We start from the raw sequence: 11851 nt of genomic DNA, 5'->3' as shown, positions 1-11851 counted from the left end.
AGTATTGTGAAATCCAATCCACCGCTCCCCAACCCCCTGTATATAAGCATAACAAACAACCTTAGGCAGCATAACAGAATGACTGAGTTTAATGCTTCTTCAAGTTCTCCATTTCCTTCCACAGGGCTTTGTTTTAAAAATAACAAAATGAGGTAAAATAAATTAATGTATGTACACTTTATAAACACTGTGTCAGTTTGCACCAATAGTAACAGAAGTTGTTATGAGAAAAAGGCTGTAGCTCGAGTTCAGCCACATGAAACTTTAGCAGATTTGTCATCCTGAGAAGAATTCGCACATTAGAGGTGTAACGGTGTTTAGAAGCATTTGCGGTGGACGATGGAGGGGCCGGCCTCGTCATACTCCTGCTTGGTGATCCACATTTGCTGGAAGGTGGACAGCGAGGCCAGGATGGAGCCGCCGATCCAGACAGAGTATTTGCGCTCTGGCGGGGCGATGATCTAGAAGATATGGGCGCAGGAGGTGAGAAGCAACCTTAGAAGCACAGGCCTGCCGGTAGGAGGCAAGAGGAGGCCCGGGGAGAAGCACGAAGTCGCTGTGCCCCGCGTCCCCACCCCTCAGCCCACCTTGATTTTCATGGTGCTAGGCGCCAGCGCGGTGATCTCCTTCTGCATACGGTCGGCGATCCCCGGGTACATAGTAGTGCCGCCAGACATGACGTTGTTCGCGTACAGGTCCTTTCTGATGTCGATGTCGCACTTCATGATACTGTTGTACGTGGTCTCATGAATGCCGGCTGACTCCATGCCTGCGGGCGGCGAGGGGGAGCTTAAGGCCTGGAGCCTGGGACCAGGGCAAGGGCGGGGCCGGGCCGGCCTGCGGGGTGGCCCTGACAGAGGCGCTCACCGATGAAGGAGGGCTGGAAGAGAGTCTCCGGGCAGCGGAAGCGCTCGTTGCCAATGGTGATGACCTGCCCATCAGGCAGCTCGTAGCTCTTTTCCAGGGAGGAGGAGGAGGCGGCAGTCGCCATCTCGTTCTCGAAGTCCAGGGCCACGTAGCATAGCTTCTCCTTGATGTCGCGCACAATCTCGCGTTCAGCTGCGGGAGGGAGTGGAGGGATGGGGAGGTGAGCCTTGCGCAGCCCCGCGCACCGCCCAGCACATCCACCCTAAGGGGGCCCCGCGCACCTGTGGTCACGAAGGAGTAGCCGCGCTCAGTAAGGATCTTCATTAGGTAGTCGGTGAGATCGCGCCCGGCCAGGTCCAGGCGCATGATGGCATGCGGCAAGGCGTAGCCCTCATAGATGGGCACATTGTGGGTGACACCGTCACCAGAGTCGAGCACGATGCCTGCAGGAGGCGGAAGAAGTGATGACGAACAAGAAGTGAACTACGGTCGGCTGAGGCGGGGCAGAGGGGACGGGCCTCTTGTCCTCAAGTTTGAGAAGCCTGGGCGCTAGGTCGCGTTGGCTCTGGAGCCCTTCCGAAGTGAGCGTAACGAGTACTAGGTGTCTTAGATTAGACCGGGGCGGGGCAACGCCTGGGGAGGCCAGACGTGTCCAGTGAACAAATGCTAGGGGTTTGGGGTGGAGGGGTGGTGCGCTTCGTGAGAGGGGCGCCCCTCAGGCGCCAGACTTGGAGGAGGGCCGAGGGCACTTACCGGTGGTCCGGCCGGAGGCGTAGAGGGACAGCACTGCTTGGATGGCAACGTACATGGCCGGCACGTTGAAGGTCTCAAACATGATTTGGGTCATCTTCTCTCGGTTGGCTTTGGGATTGAGAGGAGCCTCAGTGAGGAGTGTGGGGTGCTCCTCAGGGGCCACGCGGAGCTCGTTGTAGAAGGTATGGTGCCAGATCTTCTCCATGTCGTCCCAGTTGGTGATGATGCCGTGCTCGATGGGGTACTTGAGTGTCAGGATACCTCGTTTGCTCTGAGCCTCGTCGCCCACGTAGGAGTCTTTCTGGCCCATACCCACCATGACGCCCTGCGGAAGGGACAGACCACGCGCACGTTACCACTGTAGGCGGCGGCGCAGGTGGCAGAGCTTGGGCCACGCGGGCGCTTCAGTCCGGGCAGCTGACCTGGTGGCGGGGGCGGCCCACTATGGACGGGAACACGGCCCTAGGGGCGTCGTCCCCGGCGAAGCCGGCTTTCACCAGGCCGGAGCCATTATCGCACACGAGAGCGGTGGTCTCATCTTCGTCGCACATGGTGTCTGGTTTCTGCAAGGACAGGCAGGCAGCAAAGACGCACAGGTCATTAGCGCGGAATCTTCGAGGCTGGGAGGCTAACCCCGGCCGACCTGAGCACCTTTCCTACCCAGGTCCTAGGGGTTAGCGTGCCCTTTCTACTCAGCAGAAAGGGGTTAGAAATAAATTTGGAGAGGTTTCCAAAGGCCCATTGTATTATCTTTAAAGCACATGTAGCTCTGGGAACACCCTCAGCCCAAGCCACATGGGACTTCGTCCCACCCGGAAGAGCTCAGGGCTGCTAGGAGACAGGATCCAAAGTCTGTGAAAGCCATCAGGAATTCTTCCACTTCTGGTACCCAGGAGAGAAATTAATGAAAGACCTCTTTGCCTTCTTAGTAGAGTACCTGCTCCCAGAGTGAGGTGCTGCCTTCTAACCTCTCTGTGCCTCAGTTGTCTCCTCTGTTTAGTAGGGGTTTAAGAGAGGCCAGCCAGGTGAAATGTGAGGATGGAAGGAGATGACAGGAAAGCACCTCAGCCTTCTTCCAAAGAGGGATGGCCAATTATGAACATCTACAACTTTCCAGGGGTGGAGAGAAACCTTTTCTCCCTGCTGGAGAGTTTAAGTAGAGCTACCCTGGCTGCTCTTTGGCTTTGCCTGGGCAGGAATTGCCCTCAGGAGACTGAAGCAAAGCCTTTAATCTAGGCATAGCCCAAATGCTAGGTAAAGCAGCCCAAAGGAATTAGAGATGAATTTGGAAAGGTTTCCAAAGGACCACTGTCTTGTCTTCAAAGTGATTGTGGCTCTGGGGATGAGGTGCAGCACCCAGAGTGCAGGCCCCAAGCTCAGATGAGCTGTGTGGGCTAGTCCTCTGGGCTCCCTTGGATGGTGCCCTGTCCACTTCTCCCAATCCCCTCCCTACTCCTGCCCTACCTGGGCGGTGGCTACAACTGCTCGGGCCCTGGGTCGCCAAGGAGGGAGGCGAGGCTTCTCCGGCTGCTGTCAGCTGCGGTGGTCCAGCCAGCCTGTGCAGGTCTTAAATAGCCCTTGGGCTATTTCCCCCCGCGCCACCCCCGGCCAGCCCACAGGAATGTCGCTCCCCTTCTCGAGCCATATTTGGGTGTTGGGCACGAGACGCCCCTCCTACGGCCAGAGTTAGGCCTGGGTCCCCGCCCGGGTGCCCTGCGCTGACCAAAGAAGGAGCGGCCTGGCCGAGGCCCAGGTAACACCGGCCGGGCCATATATGGAGTGTCTCCTGAGTTGGTCTGCCCCTCCCGTCCCTGCCTAGTTGTCACAGGAGGGAATGGGTGCGACGAGGGTCACCGAGTGCCCCGCGGGCGCTGTGCGTTCCTGCACCTCCCAGGAGCTGCACCTGTCCGAAAGGACTCTCCACCCCCAACTACTCTGGATTCATTGGGCACTCGGGAAGGTGGCCTGCTCGCTGGCCTCTCACATTCCATCACTGAGTAAAGGAAATAGGGGTCCTTTACTGAGCCTCGCAAGCCCCCCACCCCCAACACGGCTACCTGGAAGAGGGAGGCGGAGGTTGGAAATGGCTGGGTGAGAGGACTGACACTCCAGTCAGGGAAAGAAAAAGGCCCTCTCCAGTGACCTCCTCCCCACTCCGACCTCCCCAAATCCAGGAGCGGCCCCTTCTCCCACCGCAGAGACCTGCTAACGCCGGTCAGAGGGCGCGCAGCCGTCTGGGGTAGACAACTGGCGGCGGGGAGCAGGCGGGGCTTCCCGGGACACGCTTTGACGAGCTATAGCAGCACCAGGCGCTACATTACAGCTCACAGAGCTGTCAGCCTCGATAGTCCGCAGAGCACTCCGGCGGCGCTCGTAAAGGTAGTGGATTTGGGGGTGTGAGTTCCCCTTCTTCAGGTGCTGACCGCCCCCAGCTGCTAGTGGGCTGAACTAAGACCCCTCCCCCCACTTTTTGGTAGCCTCACTGGGGCTGAAAGAAGAGGGTCAAATCTACATCCACTAGAACTGCAGGTGGTGGAGCAGGAGATAGGCGTGTGGCGGTCTTACTAGTTGAAGCTTTGCTCTTCCTTTCTCCCTGTAAAGAGGACAAGGACATTATACTAGCACTAGCGTGTGTAGCATTTTTCCCCCCTTCTGCAAAGGCTGAACAAACTCATCTTTATATTTAGAGGATGAGACCTTGGAGAGACCAGGCTGTTTTCCATTCTGCTTTGGAGAGTCACCCATATACCAGAGACTGAGGGGTGGTTCTATTTATACCACTGATATATGGGGAGAGATGCCTTTTAATTTTCTAGAAGAATTTTGATCTACTTATGGTAAGGTGATGTGAGGGTCAGAGGTTATCCAGTTAGTGCCTGTGTCACAGCAGTTTTTCCCAGACAAGGACAATGCTAACCTTGCTGTAGAAGGGACAATGAGAAACAATTTTCTGTGATGAACTCAGTGACATGCTTCAAGTGGGTACATCAATGATCGGGTGTGAGCCAGAATAGAATCATTCATTTTTCTGATGTGCTTAAGTGTTCCCAAAATAGTTGCATTTCACATTTGGTTGTGGAACTCAGCAACTGGAACAGGTGTGGATTCTCTTGAAGAGTGATATGTAAACCCTCTGTTTAGCATATGTAAACCATCCTCTGTAACCCACACCACAGCAGCACTTCCTAAAAATGATCAAAGTTAATTAAAATTAAAAACAAGAATTTGGTTAGTTGGGCCTAGGTAGTGAGTAACAAGGGTCCATGGTCAAAGCTATCGCAGTTTCATGTAAATAATAATAAACTGTTTCCAATTATTATGGAGAATGAGTGAATAATATATCACTTCATTTTTAATACCTTATGTCTTCCTGTATCAGTGCATAGTGGACAGTAGATAAGATCACCTGGCAAATAACCTGAATGTGCCATTTGAAAGGATTAGCTTTTGGCCTTGAAGGAAGAAAGACATGTGCTGTTATTCACTGAATATCAAAGAAATTTTGACATTTTAAAGAGGAATGGCCTTGTTAATATTTTTCAAAACTCTTGCTCAGTGCAACTCTTCTCCTGGAGCAAAATGTTCTAAACTCAGAGTAAATTAGATTCAAGCACACATTAAAAGCTATGAATAAAACATTTACAAGCTAATGGAAATCTGCTAGTACAGCAAACCTTGGGGAGACAAACTGATGAAGCCAGTTCAGATATTCGCTTTCTGTCCCACATGATTAATGCTGGTTTAAATAGTCTCTAATGTACCACCAAAGGGCCCTCTCAGCCTCATCCTGGCTTGTTGAATTCCCATTGGCTTAGGGAACAGAACTAATGAGTATGTGGGAAAGCTGCATCTCCATACATGTACTCTTTTGGGAGCACACCAGCCTGCTCTTGCCTGAGTAAGCTGGTTGCTGCCTGAATACCTTTTGAGAACCACTAAGGAAAGGTCAGCCATGTAGAGTAAGCTTAACAGAGAGCTTGTGCTTCTAAATTTTCAGGTGCAACCTCAGCTCTTGATATTCTTACATGGCCCTTCTGCTACAACTAAGCTGGGGTATTCACACGTCCCTTCTCTTCAACATTATCCTTTAAACTCCTCACATATTTGTACCCTCATCTTACTTAGTCTAAATCTTCTCCTATAGTGTTTCTTATCAATTTAAACATATTTGTACTTCATATTGTTTCAATAAATCCTTCTAACTATCCTGAGATAAATACTATTCATTGCGTATTGGAGCCCTGCTGGTGCAGTGGTTAAAGCACTTGGCTGTTAACCAAAAAATGGTCCTCAGGAGAAAGATGTGGCAGCCTGCTTCTGTGAAGTTTACAGCCTTGGAAAGCCTATGGGGCAGTTCTAACCTGTCCTATAGAGTCACTATGAGCTGGAATCTACTTGGCAAAGCGTTTTATTCATTCCAATTTGAAAAGAAAACCAAGGCTTAATGAGCTAAGCATGTTCAAGATTCATACCCAGTAAGTGGATGAGCCAGGGATTGTCATGCCAGCCCAGCCCTTCCACTAGGGAGTGGCTGGGGTAGGGCAAGGGCTGTTTTTCATCTTATTTTAATCTTCCGTAACAGTTGGTACACTTCTGGAAACATAACAGAACCTCAAGGGATTGTTTCCAATGAAGAGTCAAAAGGCATTCTAAAACAAAAAGTCAGTTTCTCCACCAACTATCATGGATAGTGTCAAAAAGAAAGTGAGGACTAGCTAGCTGAACTAAAAGTCAGAAACATTCCAATTACCTAATGGATAAAGGAAAAACCTACACAAGCCACACATCTAAAAATGTCAGATAAAGTCATGGCAGTCAGAGAAAAGGCTTAGATTTTCTTTTTCCTTCCATTTGAAGCTGGTTGTCTTCTTCCCTTTTGGCCTTGTTCTGCCCTGGCTATCTCTAAAAAAGCAAACCACACCAAAACCAAACACACTGCTATCAAGTCGGACCCAACACATAATGACCCCTCCTTGGATTTCTGAGGTGGTATCACTACGGAGCTCCCCTTAAACCCACCAGCCACTCCTTGGAAGGAAGGTTGGGCAATCCTACTTCCGTAGTGATACTGCCTCGGCAACCCAAGGAGGGGTCGCTATGAGTCGGAGCCGACTCGACAGCACACAACAACATCACTATGGAAGTAGATTGCCCAACCTTCCTTCTGAGGAGTGGCTGGAGGGTTTGAACCACCAGCCTTCTGTTTAGCAGTCAAATGCCTTAAGCACTACGCCACCAGAGCTCAGGATTCAAATGCAGCAGTATTCCCTGCCCCCTTGCCAGTCATCTTACACAGAATACCATGTATTGGTTACAAGTTTGCACTGCAAAGTCAAGCCAACATTGGCTTACCTCCCCTCTGATTGGCTATGTAACCTTGGGAAAGTTACTTCCAGAAAAGACTGTGTTTTCAACTGAGGATACCAATTATTTCTTAAGACTCATGTGAAGATTAAAACGAGGATAAGTGCCTGGGACATAGTTTGGAGGAGCTCTGGTGGCGTAGTGCCTAAGGCATTTGACTGCTAACTAGAAGGCTGGCGGTTCAAACCCACCAGCCCCTCCTCAGAACGAAGACTGAACAATCTATTTCCGTAGTGATACCACCTCAGAAACCCAAGGAGGGGTCACTATGAGTCGGATCCAACTCCACGACAATAAGCTGAAGGGTGAGGTGTTAGGAGAGGGTGAGTAAAGGACATTACAAGTTATTAGAACTGCTCACTCTATGTACCCCAACATCATCACAAAACTGAATAGGGAAAGTCAATACAATTTTATATGTATCTGAAGGGCACAAAGATTTGTTTGTACTAGCATTATTAAAAATGGCACAATACCAAACTAAAACTCCCAAGCTTGTAAACCCAAGTTAAGATACAAACATAGGGTGAAGTGTCATGTAGTCATTTAAAAATTGTATCTTGAAGAATGTGTAAGATAGGCATTCTCAAAAGGGACAACATAGCCCTCAAGGTGGCAAAAGTTAGTTCTCAGAGGGTGTAAAAAATTACAACGCCCTTCAAAGGATACAGTGTACAAAAAAGATACACAGTAGTATCTGTGGTATTAAAACCTTACTGGGGTGAGGTGGTTAGGAAAACCAAGTATCTAAAAAGGCTTCTTAGGGGTGATAATGAAATTATCAGAAACACTGGCTTAAGATACATAGAAATGCTCACAGTATTCCACATTAAAAAAAAAAAGTAGGTCACCAAATAGAATAGTATGTACAGTCCAAAATGTTCTAAAATATGTTCTAGAATATTAACTGAAGTTATCTCTGGGGGATGGTACTACAAAGGTTTTTTTTCCATATGCTTTTTTTTTTTTTTAAATAGGTTTCACATTTTCTAGTTTTTAAATTTCAAAATTACTATTTTTAAAATGTTCTTTGGTATTGAGTAGACTTTTTACACAGGAATATATAGTTACTTTCTCTGCAGGCATTCTTAGGATAAAATGTCCAGTACACCTAAGTATATGGGGCTACATCAATGTTTTCATAGTTCTCAATATGGACAAGTGGGTTGAATTCTAAAAGAGTACATCTCAACCCATCATGGTGGGGCTTTCCTTTTGTTCAAGTTACCAGAGAAAACAATCTGCCTCAAAGGAATACTGTGCCACCCTGATTCCTACAACAGTCCCTAGTACGTTGGTAGGTAATTTTTACAAAAGCTGATTCAGACCCCAAAGTAAAAATAAAAACCCAATCCAGTTTTTAAAAGTTGTCCTCAAAAACTATTGCTACATAGGCTATCAGTAGATTTTTACTTCACTAAGGATTTCAGCAAGTCTCTCAAGCTCTTTCTTAATCCTTGCCAAAATCACAAATTCTCAAAACACAGCAATATCCAATGCCAGGTGAATGTTTTCCTCTAGTCACTATCAGAAGCACATGCTTACTAATTTGTTTAGTTGAAGCCCGAAGCTGTAACCTTCAGAATGAGCACTGACAGACAGTAAAGTTTATTTTTCCTCAGAGACCTGTCTGTCCTCAGCAGAACATGGTAACACACCTTTATATAATTACTGTCACTCAGCTTACAGAACCACCAATTCTTTCATTAGACCATGCTATGGAATCAATTTTATATATTTAGGAGAGAAATATTCAAAATCTTAGGCCCTATTTTCACTTTAACTGTTCAAATTTTTTTCTGAAAAAGTAGTAATTTTACTGCTATTCCTACTGACTATGAGATAGAGCTACAAAAGCAAGGCTTTTGCTCCTCAGATGTCATACTGTGGGAGCAGTTTTACATTCACAGTCAGTGGAGTCAGGTTATTGTCAGACCGGCTTTCCTTTAGTACTCTCCGTCACTCTAGGAATAATGAGGTTTGTGGTGGTATGTGAAGGGTGGCACATTTATATGTGTTCCCAGTGCACATTATTACTTGACAGGAATATAAAAGAAATGAATGCTGACAGCTGATTTCTATGTAAAACTAAAGTGTAGTCTTATAACATACATGTTCAGTGTTTTACTACTAGCTATCTGACAAGCTACTTTTGTGTTCTTTAATATATTCCTAACCTGGGTCCTGATGTCCTAACACAGCTGTAAAAAGAAAAACGGATAGGCTGCTAATTTCTTTCCTTTAATTAACATAGATTCACTAATTCTTTCTTTCTAACATGTTCAAGGGCCAGTTGGGCTAATCTGAGAGGGAAGCAGGCATGATGGCTGTACTTTTTGAAACAAGCAACTGGGCTCTTTTCACCATAGTTAACTTATGACCTTTTCAGCTGTTGGATCACGTTTAGTTGAGCCTTCAGCTAGGCCAAAGTATGACTATGCCAGCGATTCCCTGTCCATTCTCAAGGTTTTATTTAAAGCCAAATAAAGTTTATCTGATGACACTGGTCAGAGCAAAAAGCCTTAAGAGAACCACTAGTTTTCAGTTCAATCTATTGCCATGTTAGGAAAACCTGTAATGGTTTCTAGAACTGTAGTAAAAGTGGAATTCAGTGTAACTCATTCTGAAGATACACAAGGCTGACTGAATGCCCAGAGTGAAAGATTACAACACACACAAAAAGACTAGAAGCATATTATCAGTGGTAACTTACAGATAGGTTAGGAAGATACATAAACATGTTTTATTCACTAAAATACTTTTTATTAATAGTCATTTAAAAGATTTTCCAATGAAGTAGCCAGTTACCAAGTTCACATGAATCAGCCCCATTGTTTTGTCCTTAGTCCTTTAAGTCAGCAAACTTTAGCATTTATTTCCTACTGTGGTGGTTAAGTTTGTGTGTCAACTTGGCTAGGCCTGGTTGAGTGGCTGGGCAGCTGGATGTAGTATTCCCTATGATAAGACTGGTAATCAACTCCATGGTGGAATCTACTGGGAGTGGGTATGTGGTCTGCTTCCCGTAATAAGAAACAGCTTTGGGAATGGTCTCTAGCTCATGGCACACTTGAACCCTGCATGTAGCCGTATAGTTAGTTGTTCAGCAGCCTACAATGCTCTGCTGACCTTGGAACTTTCAATGGACTTGAATTAATGGCCTGGCGTGTAGTTTGGTAACATCAGGACTGTGCCATTTTATCTGTTGACCTTGGGCTTGTAAGCCTCAGCAGCCAGTAGCTGCCTGAGTGAAGAGATGCCTCTAGCTTCAGTGGACTGGGAGCAAGAGGTGGAACTGAAGCCCAAGGTCAAGGGGCTTTCACACAACCTGGCACTTTGAACTCAGACTTCTAGCCTCCTGAACTGTAAGAGAATAAACTCCTGTTTGTTCAGCCATCCATTTGTGGTATATTCTTGTCAGAGTAGCACTAGGTAACCAGAACACCTACCTTTAAAAAGAAGCTCTTGTAGTGTAGTGAGTAAGGGATTTGGCTGCTAACCAGAAAGTCAGCGGTTTGAACCCACCAGCCACTCCACAGGAGGAAGATGAAGCAACTACTTCTATAAAGACTTACTGTCTTGGAAACTCAATGAGAGTTGCTATGAGTCAGAATTGACTTGATGGCAGTGGATTCGGGTTTTTTTTTTTTGGTTTTTAACAAAAACATATACTAAACATCCTGATTCTCTCAAGTGTACAATATGCAGTAACAGATTTCAGACACATTCTAGTGCAATCTTGTAATTTCTAGAGTTATAGAAACTGACGCTTAAATATGATCTGTGCCACACCATACAAGTAGCCTGTGGTGGAACCGGGACAAAGACTCCACAATTCCTGGATGAAGTGAGACTGAAAGGAAAGGGCAGTGAGGATGGAAACAATAACTGATAAATGTCATGTGGAAATCCAAAAACTCAATAATGACCAGAATTACTGGTCCGATGGAGTCTGGTGAGACCCCCAATACTATGGTCCTGGGATACATTCTGGGCCTGGAATAAAGCTCACTCCCAGGGACTGGCTCTCAGCCCAATAGTAAACATGATGTACACACAGACCACTCAACCCAGGGTGACGCACCCACATACTCTATGGGAATGCATCCCTTGGAGCAATCGACCACGGGGCACCGAAGTGGCAATACTCACACAGAGGAAATGCAGGAAAACAGGAGTGTGTAACTATGAGGGGCATGGGGGGAGGGTTACTGGGCAGGGAGAAGAGGAGACTGGTTAGGGCTGGGCATGGAAAATAGGGAGTGAAACTAATTGTACACATAATATTGAATGTAAAATAAACTCTTAAAAAAATTTAAAAAAAGATACTCAAATCAGAAAAAGAAAAAAGAAAAAAAAAATGTCACATGGAAAACAGGAGGAAAAAAAACGTTTGAGCCAAAAACCAAAATTACAGTCACAGAACTACTTTATTTTATAAAGCAAAAAAAAAATCAAGCATGTAAGTTGCTATAAAAGTATAAACTTCTAGATGTTTAAGACCTTAATTTTTTATAAAAAATTACATACACAAATTTTCAGAAACAATAACCATTTTCAGAAAAAGTTACATTTGTCCCTGGACATAATATTCATAATTGGCTTTCAAAACAAATTCAAAGTAGGGATTGGCCTTTAAGCTTCCAAGTTGATCTGCCTGTAGTAGATCTTTCACCTCAGGTAAGTATTCACTGAGCTGAATGCCTATAAAAAAAAAAAGAAAGAAAGCATTTTCTATCTTTAAAAAACTTTTATATGAATTAAGGTGACTGATGACAAAAACACCTGTGCTTCTATTTAAACAACGTTGTTCTACTATTGGAAAATACTCAGCTCTCAAATCCTTCCATCTATTAAATATACCTGTGAG

General features: G+C 46.1%; 2 protein-coding genes across 2 annotated transcripts in view; both read right to left on the bottom strand.

The window, feature by feature from the left end:
• Positions 1-317: 317 nt before the first annotated feature.
• Positions 318-2171, bottom strand: ACTA1 (actin alpha 1, skeletal muscle). Its single transcript, XM_007938501.2, has 6 exons — positions 2043-2171; positions 1621-1945; positions 1149-1310; positions 868-1059; positions 588-769; positions 318-461 (listed from the first exon to the last, which is right to left on the bottom strand). Exons 1-6 carry the CDS (start codon positions 2169-2171, stop codon positions 318-320), a joined length of 1134 nt encoding a protein of 377 aa, XP_007936692.1.
• A 9377-nt stretch (positions 2172-11548) lies between these two features.
• Positions 11549-11851, bottom strand: part of NUP133 (nucleoporin 133) — a 110751-nt gene continuing 110448 nt past the window's right edge. Inside the window, exon 26 of the mRNA XM_007938521.1 lies at positions 11549-11685. Coding sequence (XP_007936712.1) covers positions 11549-11685 — 137 coding nt within the window. The remainder of the gene's footprint in view (positions 11686-11851) is intronic.

Source organism: Orycteropus afer, unplaced genomic scaffold (assembly GCF_000298275.1).
Source record: "Orycteropus afer afer isolate SDZICR_OR568_19922 unplaced genomic scaffold, OryAfe1.0 scaffold00050, whole genome shotgun sequence".
Classification (NCBI taxonomy): domain Eukaryota; kingdom Metazoa; phylum Chordata; class Mammalia; order Tubulidentata; family Orycteropodidae; genus Orycteropus; species Orycteropus afer.
This window is presented reverse-complemented; position numbering and strand designations above follow the sequence as displayed.